The following is an 18,307-nucleotide window of genomic DNA, read 5'->3' as shown; positions in this document are numbered from 1 at the left end:
GGAGTTGGGGACCCCTGGCCTAGGACATCTTTATGTAGACCAACAATTTTTTTTTTTTTTTCTTTCCAGATCTTCTGAGGATTCTTTGCCATTAGGTGCCAGTGACCAATACACGAGTGTGTGAGCGATAACACCAAATGTAACACACCTGGTCCCCATTCACACCTGAGACTTTGTAACTAGTGATGGGTGAATAGTAGTTATTAGTGTTCGGATTATTTGTAACAAATCCCAAAGTACTATTCCAGTATTTGTCACAAATAATGAACCTAATGCAAGTCAATCGAGAAAAAGTTAATTTTTCTTGCCGTGACGAATACTGGAATAGTACTCGGTATTCAATAAGAATTATCCGAACACGAATAGTTACTATTTGCCCGTCATTACTTGTACCACTAATGAGTCATATGATACCGGGGAGGGAACATGGCTATTTGGGCACTTAATGTTTTTGTATGTTGAGTTAATTAGAGGGCACCAAATTTGCACTGTTATAGAAGCTGGACACTGACTATTTTAAATTGTATCAAAGTGTCATATCTCCTTGTTGTCCCCTGAAAACAAAATATCTACAGAAATGTGAGGGGGTATACTCACGTTTGTGATATACTGTATGTATATATGTGTATGTGTGTGTGTGTGTTAGAGACCTTGTTTTTGTGTGTGTGTGTGTGTGTGTATATATATATATATATATATATATATATATATATATATATATATATATATATATATATATATATATATATATATATATATATATATATATATATATATATATATATATATATATATATATATATATATATATATATATATATATATATATAATTATAGATCTAAATATATAGACAGCTTTTCAACATTGCATAAGCATTGGTAATCTATGCCAGCGTGCAAGAAGTTGCCAAATTGTGGATTCAATAGGGTGGGTAGATCTCATGTAAAATTAAAATGGAATAAAGAGACTGGAAAGCGCTAATATGTTGTTACAGGGATTACATAGATCTCAGAGTGAATAGATTGTGTATAAATGTACAGACCATGTCTGATAAATGGGAGGTTATAGCAAGAAATTTGCATTGATGCTCATTTGGGTTCTTATCTTTTATTTTTTTAGACGTGTCCAATTTGTCACCTGGTGCCAGGAGGAGACGCCAGCTATAACTCAAGTTTTCTTAAGCATCTCCATGCCAGACACTCCGTATACTATGAAAACTACATTGTGAGTAAAATACATGTTCTTGATGTCTGCTCATTGCCAGGATTATTTTTCTCTCCAACCGCTTCACTGATGCCTCTGCTCTGTGTCAGTCATTGCACTGGTTGCCTATCCGCTACAGAATCCAACATAAACTTATCACTCTCACTCACAAAGCTCGCCACGGTTCCGCACCGTCCTACATCACCTCCCTCATCTCTGTCTATCACCCCACCCGTGCCCTCCGTTCTGCTAATGACCTAAGACTGACATCCCCAACAATTCGAACCTCTCACTCCCGTCTTCAAGATTACTCACAAGCTGCGCCTATGCTCTGGAATACACTACCAAGAATAATCCAATTAATTCCCAACATCCACACCTTTAAGCGGGCACTAAAAACACATTTGTTTAGACTAGCCTATCACCTCACCGCCCTGATCTAATCTAGTCCCTTTCTGCCCTTCATAAAATTTACTTCCAATTCTTGTCCCCTGTATCTTCTGGTTCCTTCATCTTCATGTACTTTTTTACTCTCTGTACCTGTATAAATTCTGGCTGGTGGTTGGTCCATGCAGCTGTTTTTGAATCCCTTATTAAATCGAAGGCTGGACCATTTATGACAAGCTTTTCTCCCCCCCCATTCACCTTTTGTGCCTCCCCTATTTCCTCATAGACTGTAAGCTTACGAGCAGGGCCCTCACTCCCCTTGGTATCTTAATTTTGTTATTTTGTATTGTCTCATATTGTCTGTACATGTCCCCTCTGAATTGTAAAGCGCTGTGGAATATGTTAGCGCTATAGAAATAAAACATTATTATTATTATTTTGTAGGATCACATGTTGGCATCCGTTGCATGTATATGATGACCCATATTTGTAGATTAGTAATCATAGCGGGTGAAGTATTATTGACCAAATAAGGTTTTTTTTTCAGTTCTAGGATATGTTAACAGAATCTTTTTCCTCACAGTAGATTAAAATTATAATGTGAAAGATTGGAAAGCAACCCAGAAAAGGAAACCGTCTCTGAAGTCAGCTATTCAGGGGTCCCAGACAGTATTCTCAGGGCTAGGGATGGAAGATGGGCCTCACATGGCTGTGCCTGCATTGAAAATTTGGTTTTTCCTCAGTATTTCTAATTCAAAACCAGGAGTGGGTATAAAAATTCAGAAGTGGTGCCCGTGATTTTATTACACTTCGCCTCTGATTGTTCCACTCCTGGTTTTGGCTTATAAATACTGAGGTAAAAAAAAAGTCACCAAATACTCAGCGTGTGCATGTGGCCTAAAAAGTCGCAAAAAAGGTTGAAAGACAAAAATTATATCAAATGAGATTTAGTTGTGTGGGTAGAACTTTAATGCATAGACACCCTTTAAAATTGACCCTTGTATTTTTCTCTCAGAACACTCAATATAGTTTTATCTAGCCCCCTTAAGGTGTATAGGAGCGGAGTTTTCTGACTGTTTCTTGATCGATTATGTCGCGGACGTAAGGATCTGTCAGTGACTGCAGAGGTTTGTGCTCGGCCTGGTACACCTCTGTTTAGTTATGAATCTGGGATCTTTCCCTGGAGCTTCCTAAAAATTCTGATATTTACTTGTTATACGTGGTGTAATGTAATAATCTCTGATCATTGCACTTAACATTTTTACCAACAGGTGCCAATATAATAAAATGCATTTACATAATTACATAGGCTGAAAGAAGACCTAGATCCATCTAGTTCAACCTTCCTCTACCAATTATATTTTGTCATAAAATCATTTATAACCGACAATGTTTTGTGTACTGAGGAAATCATCCAGCCCTTTTTAAAAGCTGTTATAGTATCTGCCATTACTACCTCTTGTGGTAGGGCATTCCACAGTCTGACTGCTCTAACTGTAAAGAACCCTTTCCTATTTAGTTACCAGAATCGCCTTTCTTCCACTCGCAGTGAGTGTCCCCTGGTCCTTAGTATTGTCTTTAGAAGGAATAAGTCATGTGCTAGTCCTTTGTATTGACCACACATGTATTTATACATATAAATGAGATCTCCTCTGAGATGTCTTTTTTTTTTTTTTTCTTTCTAAGCTAAACAAATCCAACTTTTTCATCATCTCATCATATAGGAGGCCTTCCATTCCTTGCAATAATCTAGTTTAGTTGCCCACCTTTGAACAAACTATCTTCTTAGTATCCTTTTCCAAATGTGGAGCCGAAAACTTGATCCCATATTCTAGATGTGGCCTTAAAAGTTACTTTGGATAACAATACATTGGGATCATGGGATATAATCTTTCTTTTTATACACCCTAAAATCTTGTTTGCTTTTGCAGCTGCTACCTGACATTGAGTACTGCTACTGAGCTTACTTGTAACCAGAATACCAAAGTCCTTCTCCTGTTCTGTAGTCCCGAGTTTACTTGTATACGCAGCTATAGGATTACTCCGTCCTAGGTGCATTACTTTACATTTATCAACATTGAATTTAATTTGCCAAGTGTCTGATCATTCCGACATCTTGTCTAGATCATTTTGTAACTCTATTATACTATCAAGGTCCGCTTTTAATATCCTACATAGTTTGGTGTCATAAGCAAAGACTGACACGTTACTATCAATCCCATCTACAAGGCCATTAATAAAGAGATTAAAAAGTATCGGTCCTAACACAGATCCCTGTGATACCCCACTGCTGACTATAGTCCAATTGGACAATGTACCATATATGACTAATCTTTTTTTTACTATCTTTTAGCCAATTTCTTACCCATCTGCCTATAGTTTCCTCTAGTTCTTGCTTCTGGAGCTTCATTACAAGACTTTTATGTGGCACGGTATCCAATGCCTTTGCAAAGTCCAAATAAATCACATCATCTACATTACCAATATCCAGACATTGCATGGCCTTGGTGTTTTGTGCTCTCTTGTGGACATATTTCCCCTTAAAGCCGTTGTCCACTACGTGGACAACCCCTTCTCAATCACCATGTTTGCTCCTGTTAAAATAACAATGCTCGTACTCCCCTCCGGTGTCGGCACTTGCTCTCCTGGGGCTCATGTGACGCTGTTGCGTCACATGAACCCTGTGCCTAATCATCGTTGGCTTCACTCTCCCCACCTTCAGAAATATCAAAAACATCTAGAGTAAATGAGAGGCCAGCTGCAGCTCTGACCTCCTCTTGGTGTGCGATTTGTCTGAAGGCGGGAAGAGTGAAGCTGGTACTTATTGGGCGCAGGGTTCACGTGACATAACATCACGTGTGCCCCAGGAGAGCGAGTGCCGACACTGCTGGAATGATGTTGGCACCGGACGTTGGTGTAAGCATTGTTATTTTAATGGGGGCACCCATGCTGAATGAGAAGGGGTTATCCAAGTAGTGAACAACCCGTTAGGTTAACCCTGTTACATATGTTCTTATTTGATTCCTGAAACATGAACACAATGTTACACCAGGCAAATCTCTCTTATTTGTATATGTACAATATGGATGGCACAGTACTCTGTACACCTAGTGACATACAGGCCTGAAGAGGACTCCTAGCGAAGGACAGAACCTTTTACATCATCATTATTATTATTATTATTATTATTTATTATTATTATTATTATTAGGTTTCTGCATTTAGATTGAAAGCACAAAACCTTGAACAGTTCCTTAAATTGACAGTTTGTCTTTAGACAACTACTTACATGACCTCAGTTTGCTAGATCTCTCCTTCAGCCATTTATGGGGTCCAAAGGCCCCAACCTAACGAATGTCAGATTTTGTCAGGGGAAAAAAACCCAAAACATTCAATTATCACATGGACTGAAGAAGGAATATAAAAATGACATTAACGGAACACTATTTGTAGTCCAGTCCATTGAAATACAGCCTGGTCACAGATACAAAATGACAGGGCAAATATGTACATTATGAAGTGATATTGAAGTGGCATCTGTCAAGTACAAAGCACAGGATACCTTGTCATAGGGCATCACTAACATAAGGTAATAGAGGAGAAACAGAAAAAGCAGAACTGCTCACCCGATGGTGGTGTACTAAGGCCAGGACAAATGTAGGGTCATGTCAATATGGTGATGGGGTGCTGCAGTCTGTGGTCCCTGTAGAATCCAGCTGTCAGAGGGAGTCTCAGAATGTGTATGAATACATTAATGACCACCTATCTCAGCTCTGCCTTCCAGAAATGTAGGATATTAAGGCAGTGGAGTCCAGTAAAGCCATTCCTTTATTGAGGTTACTGCAGTTAAAGTGCCACTCCAGTGTTTGTTTGTTTTTGTTTTTGTTTTTTTTTTTTTTTTATTGTTTTTATTAATTGCGCGGCTGGAGTGGTGCTTTATACCCAAGCCCCCTGCCCCCTATCTGATACTCACCTTCTGGCAGCTACACCTGCTATTGTCGTTGCTCCGGCCAGGCGACTTCTGAGCAGCCAGCTGCTCCATTGTTTGGTGGAGCTCGCCGGAGGTCAGAACTCAATACATCTATATTAGAGCCTCGTTCTGGCTCTCATAGACTTGCATTGAGAACTTGTGATGTAACATTTGACTTCCGGGCAGTCAGAAGTTACTGTCACAAGATGGTGCTGTGGGACCGGAGCCCAGTAAGTAAAAGATGAAGACGCCACAAGGTGAGTATATGATGGGGCAGGGGCTACTAGAGGGCTGAACACCGCCCCCCCACCCCTCTCCACCACCTTCCCGCTGGAGTGGTGCTTTAAAGCGGTGCTTTTTTTATATGAATTTTTGAGTGAAGTTTTGTCACAAAACGGCAAGCAAATCCCGATGCCAGCAAAGTGAATAACAATCCTGAAGTGTGGTGCACATGTTGAGTATTTTCTCCTTGCAGATTTAGGCCCTGTATGCACTAGAACATGGAATTTTCTTGAGAAAATTCTGTACCCTCTGAAAGATTACTGCACCTGCAGTAAAAAAACGCAGCAAACTGCACCCCGAAACCCGCATGCGGATTTGCCGTGGTATTGCTGCGGTTTTTCCACGGGTTGTTCCCTGCGGTTTTTGACCGTTATCTATGGCAAAAACCGCAGGTACCTGCGGAAAAGAAGTGACATGCAATTCTTTTTGCTGCAGAAAACATGCAGCAAAACCTGTTGGTGAAGAAAAAAAAAAGCAGTGTGCGCACTTTTTTTTTTTTTTACCATAGGTTTTGCTGGAGAAGGACTGCAGCAATGTTATGAACATTTTCTGCAGCAAAACAGCGGTACAAAAAGAAAAAAAACTGCAGAATGCCAATTGTTTCAGCATTTTTGCTTGCGTTTTTCAGCTGTTTAACTCAATTGAAAAACGTGGTAAAACATAAGTTTTTGCACTGTATTTTTCCTGCGTATAGATAGACATTTCTGCACCCAGATCCTCAACGTGTGCACATTCCCTAACTTTTGTGCCTCCAGCTTTTCTGTCACTTACAGTACATACATATGCACACTACAGGGCACGCTAAAATGTCTTTGTACTGTTGTAACAAGTTCTTACAATCTTTTCTGATTTTGCCCTTAGGATATAAACATCGTGGAAGAGGCACTTATTGAAAGAGTACTAGATTTGTCTTTGATACACTACATGAGGCATTCAGACACATCTTAAGCCTCCTCGGGACAGAAGATCATCAGTGTGGAGTGTAGAAGAGTTGCTGATGTAATTTGTGGTTTACAGATGAAGACTACTTTTCTTATTCAAGACCTGATGTGGTTGAAAGAGACTACAGCATAAAATAAGTTTTATTATAGGTAATTCTGCTGGGCGGACTATTACTTATTGTCCTGGAACTGTTCTGTCACTCGTACTTTGCAGTAGGTGAACATAGTGATCTAGATTTTAAAGTGTCCTTGGCCGTTTTGGCATGCTGTGACTTGTAGCTGCTCCTGAAGAATCGCACTTTTACAGTTTGGCGTAATGCATTGTTCACATGTTGCATATATCTGATAAGTGCACTGTTAGTAAACTGATGCCTGTTAGGTCAGTAACGCAGAAGATGGATATACAGAATGACTGGTAGAACAGGTTTGTGCAACTGGAAGAACAAGATGGAAGGTGTCACATAGGGGCAACCAGTCTGGTGAAAACAAAAGCCATAAAGAATGTAAAGATCTTTTAGGGTCTAACCTAATAGAATGTTTTGCTAAAATTTTGGAATATTCACGACCAGGATTATGTAATCACACTATAAGAAATATTGCTGGAATTGGAGGAAGAGTCAAACAGCTCAAGGAAATGTCAAAACAATCGTCAACCAAAAAAAATTGATAATTTTTCTTCTGCATACCATGTAACAAGAAATCACCACAAAACCATAAAAAGAGGCCAGCGAGCCTGGTGGAAAGAACTCACAATGAATGGATTGAGTATGGCATGACCACTAAAATTCCTATATGGGATCGGCATCTTATGACTAAGAGATAAACGAAGAGTGTTTACTATAAAGGGACACAAAATCTAGACAATTCTGTCTGGCTGCTGTCCTGTCTATGAATACATGCGCTGTGCTGAATAGTCACGAGCTTAGGAAGTAATATATTACTCCAGTCCATAGAAAAAATGGGAAAAACTGTCCATTTCATAGTGGATTCTCACAGCTTTGCTGTAACCACATAACCGCAATGTTTTGCAGGACCTAACCTCCTCCCACGATCAGTACATTATCTCGCATGTATCTATTTTGGAGAACCCTCAAATACCGTATTTTTCGGACTATAAGGCGCACCGGATTATAAGGCGCATTAGCAATGAGAGCCTGCTAAGGCGTCTAGGTTCATATATAAGGCGCACCGGATTATAAGGCGCATTAGCAATGAGAGCCTGCTAAGGCGCCTAGGTTCATATATAAGGCGCACCGGATTATAAGGCGCATTAGCAATGAGAGCCTGCTAAGGCGCCTAGGTTCATATATAAGGCACACCGGATTATAAGCCGCAGCGCATTAAGTTCATGACAGCTGCGAAAAGGCCGGGGTGCAATCCGGAGTTCAGGTGAGAGCCCTGGAAATCAGCCCGGGATATCTCCAGCTGTCATGAACTGAACCGCAATCGTCGGGGAATCAATCACTCGGCGCTCGCTGTACAGTCTAGGCTGCACTCCGGAGCTCAGGTGAGCGCTCCGGAGTGCACTGCAGGTACCTGAATCCATGCCTGGCATTACTGGAGATTCCTCCAGTAGCCAGTCCGACGCTGCTCTTATGTACAGCATTCTAACATGCTGTATATAAGAGCGCAGGCCGCACTGTAGAACATAAAAAACACTTTACTCACCTATACCGGTCGCTCCGGTGCTGGTTGGCCAGATGGGCGGCGCTGTTCTCCATGACCGGCGCCTCCTCTTTCGGCCATCTTGCTCCTCTGTCTTCTGAAGCCTGTGTGCATGACGCGTCCACGTCATACACACTCGCCGGCACTGAGGTCCTGCGCAGGCGCACTTTGATCTGCTCTGCTCAGGGCAGATCAAAGTACGGTATTGTAGTGCGCCTGCGCAGGACCTCTTTGCCGGCAAGTGTGTATGACGTGGATGCGTCATGCACACAGGCTTCAGAATACAGAGGAGCAAGATGGCCGAAATAGGAGGCGCCGGTCCCGGAGAACAGCGCGGCCCATCTGATTAACCAGCACCGGAGCGACCGGTTTAGGTGAGTAAGCATGTCTCTTAACAGGAAGCATAATGCTCGCTTGTATTCATACAGTCATGAAAAAGTTTGGGCACTCCTATTAATGTTAACCTTTTTTCTTTATAACAATTTGGGGTTTTGCAACAGCTATTTCATTTTCATATATCTAATAACTGATGGACTGAGTAATATTTCTGGGTTGAAATGAGGTTTATTGTACTAACAGAAAATGTGCAATCCGCATTTAAACAAAATTTGACTGGTGCAAAAGTATGGGCACCCTTATCAATTTCTTGATTTGAACACTCCTAACTACTTTTTACTGACTTTCTAAACCACTAAATTTGGTTTTGTAACCTCATTGAGCTTTGAACTTCATAGGCAGGTGTATCCAAACATGAGAAAAGTTATTTAAGGTGGCCACTTGCAAGTTGTTCTCCTATTTGAATCTCCTATGAAGAGTGGCATCATGAGCTCCTCAAAACAACTCTAAAATGATCTGAAAACAAAGATTATTAAACATAGTTGTTCAGGGGAAGGATACAAAAAGTCGTCTCAGAGATTGAAACTGTCAGTTTCCACTGTGAGGAACATAGTAAGGAAATGGAAGAACACAGGTACAGTTCTTGTTAAGCCCAGAAGTGGCAGGCCAAGAAAAATATCAGAAAGGCAGAGAAGAAGAATGGTAAGAACAGTCAAGGACAATCCACAGACCACCTCCAAAGACCTGCAGCTTCATCTTGCTGCAGATGGTGTCAATGTGCATCGTTCAACAATACAGCGCACTTTGTACAAGGAGAAGCTGTATGGGAGAGTGATGCGAAAGAAGCCGTTTCTGCAAGCACGCCACAAACAGAGTCGCCTGAGGTATGCAAAAGCACATTTGGACAAGCCAGTTACATTTTGGAAGAAGGTCCTGTGGACTGATGAAACAAAGATTGAGTTGTTTGGCCATACAAAAAGGCGTTATGCATGGAGGCAAAAAAACACGGCATTCGAAGAAAAGCACTTGCTACCCACAGTAAAATTTGGTGGAGGTTCCATCATGCTTTGGGGCTGTGTGGCCAATGCCGGCACCGGTAATCTTGTTAAAGTTGAGGGTCTCCTGGATTCAACTCAGTATCAGCAGATTCTTGACAATAACGTGCAAGAATCACTGATGAAGTTGAAGTTACGCAGGGGATGGATATTTCAGCAAGACAATGATCCAAAACACCGCTCCAAATCTACTCAGGCATTCATGCAGAGGAACAATTACAATGTTCTGGAATGGCCATCCCAGTCCCCAGACCTGAATATCATTGAACATCTGTGGGATGATTTGAAGTGTGCTGTCCATGCTCGGTGACCATCAAACGTAACTGAACTGGAATTGTTTTGTAAACAGGAATGGTCAAATATACCTTCATCCAGGAACTCCTTAAAAGCTACAGGAAGCGACTAGAGGCTGTTATTTTTGCAAAAGGCAGATCTACAAAATATTAATGTCACTTTTATGTTGAGGTGCCCATACTTTTGCACCGGTCAAATTTTGTTTAAATGCGGATTGCACATTTTCTGTTCATCAGTTATTAGATATATGAAACTGAAATAGCGGTTGCAAAAACCCAAATTGTTATAAAGAAAAAAGGTTAACATTAATAGGGGTGCCCAAACTTTTTCATATGACTGTATACAAGGCGCACCGGACTATAAGGCGCATTTTGGATTTCTGAGAAAATCATAGGCTTTTATGTGCGCCTTATAGTCCGAAGAATACGGTACATATATCTGGAAACACTATATTAGTAAGGCTTTTCAGAAGATACATTTTTGCTCTTTATTTTTATGGACAGTAGTGACATAAGTTTTGTGGTGTTTTTTTTTTTTTTTTTGTTTTATTTTTGTGCTGGTGCTTGCATTTTTGGTGATGGGATTGGATGTTTTTTTCTGATTTTATATTGCTTTATTAATTTTAATGTTAACTTTTCATTTCAGACAGGGTTTTGTTTGTTTGTCAGGAGCCCCGCTGCTCTGCCTCCCGGCTTCCTCCTTCCTGGTGGGCAGTGCGCTCCTGAAGATTGACAGCTTGGATCAGCGACTTGGTTGAGCTGGTGGACCAAACTGAGCGCTCTCTAATGCTGCTAACAAAGGCAGCTTTTCTTCTGACGCATGGCAGAAGTGCAGGCAATTGAAGCTGGCTGGATCCAGCCCCCTAATAGAGCAGTGCTTACAAGCTGTAAAGCCTGGAACCTGCAATAGGTGCCCACTCTTTGTCTAGGTAACTGGCTACTTAGACTGGAGGTTGACTGTTAAGTTAGGCAATGAGCTGTATATAATGGAATTAAAAATCCTTCTATTCTTGAGAACTTTACAATTTTGTCTATTACAGAGCTTTTCCAGTTTCAGAAAACCTATGGTCCCCGGCTACAGTTTGTTTGAAAAGAACCAAACAATCTATTTTATGCTCCCTACTTGGGCCCATCACAGAGTCTCTGCCGTAGCTCTCTGTGTCCATTAATGTATGAGACATTAAAGTGGCTCTGCCCGGGACATGCCGTCAACTATGGCCAACTGCCAAGCTCTGTTACTTCCTGCAGTGCTGTTGACATGTCAGTATTGCATACAATAGCAGACATTGGGAGCAGTGGCGGAGACAAAGTGCTGGACCAGGGGAGGGTGAGTAATGTACAGTTTTATATTTTTTTAAAAAAAATCAGTCGAGGAATAGCAGTTTTCCAAAATATATAACCTATTTAATGAAGATGCAATAACTCTTTTCATCTCCCTTATCCCATTCTTACTTTGGTAGAAGGAAGCCTTGCAGGAATTGGCTGTTAAGGCCCCTTTACACACTGCAACATTGCTAGCAATATCGCTGTAACGTCACCGGTTTTGTGACGTAATAGCGACCTCCCCAGCGCCATTGCAGTGTGTGACACGCATCAGCGACCTGGCCCCTGCTGTGAGGTCGCTGATCGCTACAAGTCGTTCAGGACGATTCTTTGGTCCTTTGTTCCCCGCTGCGCAGCATGTATCGGTGTGTTTGACACCGTTACAATAACATCGTTAGCGACCCAGCCCATAGGCGTGCTAGCGTTCCCTTTCCAGCGACGTTGTTCTGGTCCGTATCGCTGCTGCGTCGTAGGCCAGATCTGCCTGTTTGACAGCTCACCAGCGACTGTTTGAGACTTTCCAGCAATCCCGGCCAGGTCGAGATCGCTGGTGGGATCGCTAGAACGTCTGTGTGTAAAGGGGCCTTTAGGACCTCTGGTAATCGTCTCTAATCTCCAGAGGAATTTAGCAGCGATTGTTCAATAGCCCTGCAGCACTACCCCAGGAGAAGTGAAGCAGCACACATTTCTCATATATCGGTTGTCTGTCTGTGAAGGATTTCTGATACTCTCCAGAGGTGTCTTTTGCTCCATTAGCATAGCGGCTACGGAGTCCTGAATAGGGGACAGCCCGCTACTGACTTAGACTGCCCTTTAAGTATGTCAAAATGGGTGGAATATAGAACAGATTTTCTCCAGGATCTTGTTCACAGCATGCTGTGTAAAAGTACTTATTGTTCGAAACGAGTGGGTTTTTTCCAGATGTTTCTGTAATCTTAATAATTTAGAGTCTTCATCAGCAGCAGATCGGCTGCTTATTGCAATACTGGGATTGTGGAGAAGAATTCTCAAAAATCTCATTGATGAGCTGCATATTTTTCATTTAAAGAAATTGGCTGTCTACAAATTTTACATTGATGGCATATCCTTTATCAATGTCTGATCGTCCAGGGTCCATCACCCCGCATCCCCACCAATCAGCGGGTGCCGGCGGCTGCAGTAGGTGGCGCGAAAGGTTCAGTTAAGTTGCCATGTCTTCTGCTAGCAGCCACGGCCGGAAACTGCACATACACCTCCCATTCAAATCAATAGGAGGCGGATTTGTAGTTCCCAGCCATGGCCCCTATAAGAAGATGGGGCAGCTCCAGATCTGAGCATTTCAGTCCATCTGCTGCCACAACGGAGATTGGCTGATGGCCGGGGGTGCCGGGTGTTGGACCCCAACCGATCAGTCATTGATAACCTATCCTAAGGTAAGGCCATCAATGTAACAGTAGTGAAAAACCCCTTTGTTTATGCTGCAGATTTTCACCACAAGTGCCTGCGCCACAAAATTTACACACATCCATAGTGTGTGAATGTCATATGGACTACCCTACTAGGTTGTTTGAAGTTAGTTTTGACGAATATCCTTGTAAAGCTATGGACATACAAATCACTTTTTCATCTAATACCCACCAATTGTCTTATGTTCGGACTGTATGCTGCTTTTTGTGTTTTTTACATTATTTCTGTTTATTCACCACTACATGCTATATGTAATCAACTATCATTAATATATCACTGTCACAGCCTCCTTCAGTTGTATTGCAAGGAACCGATTTTGATAAGGTGTTTATAGTGTCGTCATATATAACTTTATGGTGGTGTTTGAGAACGGAAGTAAAGGATACTTCTCTTAAGTCCAAAAAAATCAAATCATTATTATGTATGAGTAGTTGTCCAGGTGCACTGACTGCATGTTAACACTTTTACTATTCTTGTGTTTGACACTGATAGACATCAAAAACAAAATACATTCCAGTAGTCAAATCGCCATTCTCCACAAAGTGCATAGTCCTCCCTGTAGAATCTATGGCCTCTATAGGCAGAGCAATATAACACTGCCTCCATACAATTCACGTTATCCATCAAGATTATGTTGAATAACCATGACTATTAGGCCCAGTGCGCACACTGCGGTTTTTGCCGTGGTTTTGCTGCATAAATTGCTGCAGAAAATGTTCTTAACCTTTCTGCAGTCCTTCCCCAGCAAAACCTATGGTAAAAAAAAAAAATGCTGTGCGCACACTGCGGTTTTTTTTTCCCTTTCAGCTTTTGCTGCAGAATTTCTGCAGCAAAAAGAATGAGCATGTCACTTATTTTCCGCAGGTACCTGCGGTTTTTGCCATAGATAATGGTCAAAAACCGCAGGGAACAGCCTGCGGAAAATTCGCTGCAAAACCGCGGTACAACCGCATGCGGTTTTCGGGTGCGGTTTGCTGTATTTTTTTTACTGCAGGTGCGGTAATCTTTCAGAAGCTGCGGAATTTTCTTAAGAAAATTCCATTTTCTACTGCGCACAGGGCCTTAAGTTAAGTTACTGTAACATCACTGCAGTATATATCTGTGCGTATGGGCATATATAGCTATGTGATCATTGTATACAAACTGTAAACCCACGTGACATGTGGTCCATTGCTGCTGTGCCTATTTTGACCTAACCAGGCCATTTGATACTATGATCAGGCATGTGCCATAGAGTATTCCTAACCCAATGATGAGCAGGGCAGTCATGGCAGAACAAATTAGTGAAATTTATTCATAAAGTGTTTCTATTATTCAGAAGTTCTTGTTTCTGTAGCTGGTAAAGACTGTTGTCCAGAAATTTGGACTCATGGACGTTTTCCAGTGGAGTAAGAATGGAAGTTCTTAAAGATTAGACTGTTCACTATTCTGTGCCTGTGCTGAAGTCTTTACCAAAGTGCCATACCTTATCCAATTGAAATGTTAGGAGAGGTTGGGCTTCTGTAAATGTGTAAGGTTAGAGGTTGTCTGACGTTTACAGATGTCAAGGTTTGTTAAAAGTATCAGGCGTAGTCACTCTTTTTCCACTGTGGACCCAGCGCTGGCCGCTCTGTTGGTCTTCATTAGGAATGAAATCGATGACGTACATTTTTTTTGGTCACCTGTCCACTGAACATTGTATCCACTGTGATTGGCTGCAGCGGTCAGGTAACTAAAATAAAAAAAAAACAAAAAAACAGGACATTGTATAAGATCGAGTACATTTCTAAGGTTTTTATAGAAGTTGTACAACTCCTTTCCTGACAGATCATCTTTCACTTCTCATATTATTAATTATTTTCGTTTTTGGATCTATGTATATGACTACAAATAAGCTGAATGCCTTTTTCAGCAGCAGAAGTTCAGTAGATTTATTATTCCTGTTTTTATATGAGATCATTTAGCGAAAATAGTGATGAAAACCTACAACCAGCTACTGAAGACATGGAGCAGTAATTCTCTCCTTCTGGGGCTTGGGTGTAGACCGCTTTACTAAGCACATGTGCCTTTATTATTAATAATATAATGCTAATTTCACAAGGAAAGACAACACCAGATGTTTATTTAAAGAGGTAAAATGTTACTTCGTACAGATGTAAGCTCATTCTGGTTTTCTTATGTACTATGAGCCACCACGGCCATCTTTATACACCTTAGGGTTGAAGCTGGTGGTAAGTTCAACGCAAATATCGGTCTTGTTATAAAGTGAAAATGAAACCGAACGTCACAAGTAGAGTAATCCTGTTGTACAGTCCAGTAATCACTTCATTGTTTGTGCCAGTCCGTTTAGCGCTTTCCACTTCTTCCCATAGATGGCGCTGTCTGCTTTCACGTTTCATATTACTCCTTACACTCATTGGTTATCTGCATAGATTTGCTGTTCTGTTGCCCAAGGTGGGGGCATTTTACAAATTTAGGCAAGGGCTGGACAGTGACACATCTTGCAGCTTTAAAATTTCAGACTAGATGAATAAAGAATTTTGGTCATACAATGTTACTTATATTGCTGTGTAGCCCTAACCAGACTCGGCAGGTTGCAATGTACTTAATGTATGATTCTTACCTGAATGGGAGGTATGTAGGACTATGTTACCTATGGCTCTACATGAGTGAGAAATCACAACTTAGATTGTAAAGATGGCATTGGTGGCAGTTCTAAACAGACATTTTATTTTTCCTATTTTACATTTTGTGTTTTGTAAGCCACTTCCTACACTAAGTTCAGAAGGATACCTTTAATATGCCTTCTAAATTCCACTATCATTATACGTATATTGTTTTTTGTAATATATTTGTTTTTTTATATAGTCTATTAATTCAGATTTCATATAATAAAGATGTTTTGAAAAATGTGGTGTATTGATTGTGGTTACTTTGCTTTTATTCCCCATCCATTTAGAAGTGTCATTCAACAAAAAATAGGATATCCTTCAGTACCAATGAGTTGACTACATGGCATTTCTGTGAAGCATTTACATAAATCTGGTACAATAATCATTGGGAAAGAAGTCTATCCAAGTGTATTGAAACATAGACAGTTCAGAACGTCTAGATAAAATGTTCCTACTTGAATACAAATTCTAAAAACATTCCAGACACATTTGTACGTGTATTTGTCGTGCGGTGTGCTGCTCTGTACGCACCAGGTGTCATGGCGACTTCAGACTCTGTTCACACTACAGAGTTTGACACACAACCTGGTGCTTCTGTGTTTAGTCAGAGCCGGGCGTTGACCAGTTTTGTGCTAGTTGATGATTGGTACGTGAGTTACTGCTGGGGTCCCAGGTTACTGAAGACCTATCCCATCCACCTCCACCCTTGAAAAGATGGTGGATCCTGCTCCTCCGTGCCGAATATAGCAAAAGCGATACCGGTCATGGTACATGGTGATTCAGCTGCTGGAGCGCTGTTATACGCTATTGTGGTGTGTAGTTGACATACCCTTGTCATTGTGTATTTCCTTCCTTTTCTTCCCCCTCCCTTGCACATATTGTCTTTACCTCTGTGATTGACTGCAGGGAGTGTGAATTTGTTACCCCCTGTCTGTCTATTTGTGTGGGGACTTATCACTCCAGGCCTGCTATTCTCCAGGGGGTACGGGTGAGAGGGGTATAAGATCAGGGTTTCTCATGAGTTAGGGTTACGCTGGGGTCCAGACCTCACCACCATCTGGGATGAGGGATAGTTAGGGGCTCCCCTAGCCTGAGAGTCAGTTTGAGTCCCGATTCCCAGTCACTCCGTTAGTTCCTTGACAATAATGCCATCATGTTTTGAACAATTTTTTGTGCACATCATGCTGGAAACAAGATGTTATAGTGCGAATCACGTTGGTATTGTACTGACGTGTCTGGAGCCTTTTTATACCTTTTTAATCATGCATCAAGAAAAGAGGAATATTTTATATACAGGTGCTGGATAATTATGCTGGAATTTTATGAATGGATCAGACTTAGGCCGGTTTCAGACGTCCGTGTTTAATCAGGTACAAGCCACACCCATGGTTATGGTCATACGTGTGTCACACGTGTGAACTCTGTCTTTGTATACATGTGACACGTACCGGAGAAAACACGGGTCTTTGAAATAGATTTTCTATATCTACCTGTATCCAGCGCTGTTTTCTTCAGCTCTGCTGCCTCCTGCTTCTGACCCTGCTCATTATATTAATTGATTATTCACCGCACTGAGGAGCTGGAAGCCGGAGCATTGCGGGGACAGCGCTTGAGTACAGCACCACTGAGGACAGCATCACGGGGACAGGTGAGTATTCAGCAAGCAGTGTGTGTGTAGTGACGTCCAGGAAGTCATTGGAGTTCCTAATGAACTCTGATGCCACACCCGTGCTACAGCGGGGTCACGATGGTGACTTCACGGGTTCATCAGAGTTCATTGGGAACTTTGACCCTCTGGACGTCACTGAACATACATCGCTTGCTTGCTGAATACTCGCCTGTCACCGGTGATGCTGTCCTGGTGCTGTCCCCGCGATGCTCCAGCTTTAAGCTCCTCAGTGCAGTGATTATATTCATTGATTAATGAGCAGCGGTCAGAAGCGGGAGGCAGCAGAGCCGAAGACAGCATTGCTGGATACAGGTAAATATAGAAAATCTTTTTATTTAAAAGACCCGTGTTTTCTCCGGTACGTGTCACACTGATCACATCAGTGTGCGATCCGTGTGATACCTGTGCTCCCAGAGAAAAAACAGATATGTCTCAGTGTGTGCATGCAGGGCCACGAGGAGTCACGTCACACAGTCCGTGTGAGTAATGGCATGAGTGGAAAACATGCGGTTTATGCTATGCGTTTCAAACCTATCAAGCTTCTTCTTTAGAAATATTATTTAGCGAAATGGAATGGAAGATAAGCTCACCAATAACTCCTAGGATCCTCAGGTGCGTGGGAGTGGCTGGTGTTCATAAAGTAGAGAAAAGCAATAGAAAATCCAGCACCTTGTCTTCCTTAAAAAAATAGTAATTCGATATGCATAAATCCATTAAACACATATGCGTCGTAATAGTTCAGGCCACAATGGCCCCCGTCTTATGCGTTTTGGAATAATCCTTACTCATAGGCATACAAGTTCAAAATGAACCCACATTTAAAAAAATCTGAGTAACCTATCAAGTGCATGCAATGCCAAACTGATCACTTTAACATATGTGAGGAACTTCCTATGTAACAGAAAAAAGCAGCATGTCGGTACCACACAAACCAATACATATGACAATGAAATAGCGATTAAATAACTATACAATTCATTATATGTTCACCTGAAGATTAATAAAGCATGATAGCAATCGATATATTCGCCTGAAAATGAATATAACATGTCATTACAAGTAAAAAATTATGCTGTATACAATGT

General features: G+C 41.4%; 1 protein-coding gene across 1 annotated transcript in view; it reads left to right on the top strand.

Moving 5' to 3' along the window:
• Positions 1-8,482, top strand: part of RNF125 (ring finger protein 125) — a 55,023-nt gene extending 46,541 nt beyond the window's left edge. Inside the window, exons 5-6 of the mRNA XM_075316367.1 lie at positions 1,121-1,225; positions 6,705-8,482. Coding sequence (XP_075172482.1) covers positions 1,121-1,225; positions 6,705-6,791 — 192 coding nt within the window. The 3' untranslated portion in view covers positions 6,792-8,482. The remainder of the gene's footprint in view (positions 1-1,120; positions 1,226-6,704) is intronic.
• Positions 8,483-18,307: the final 9,825 nt, after the last annotated feature.

The sequence above is a fragment of the Anomaloglossus baeobatrachus genome, chromosome 6 (assembly GCF_048569485.1).
Source record: "Anomaloglossus baeobatrachus isolate aAnoBae1 chromosome 6, aAnoBae1.hap1, whole genome shotgun sequence".
NCBI classification, from domain to species: Eukaryota; Metazoa; Chordata; class Amphibia; order Anura; family Aromobatidae; genus Anomaloglossus; species Anomaloglossus baeobatrachus.
Note: the sequence above shows the minus strand (reverse complement) of the source record. Positions and strands in the feature narration are given on the sequence as shown.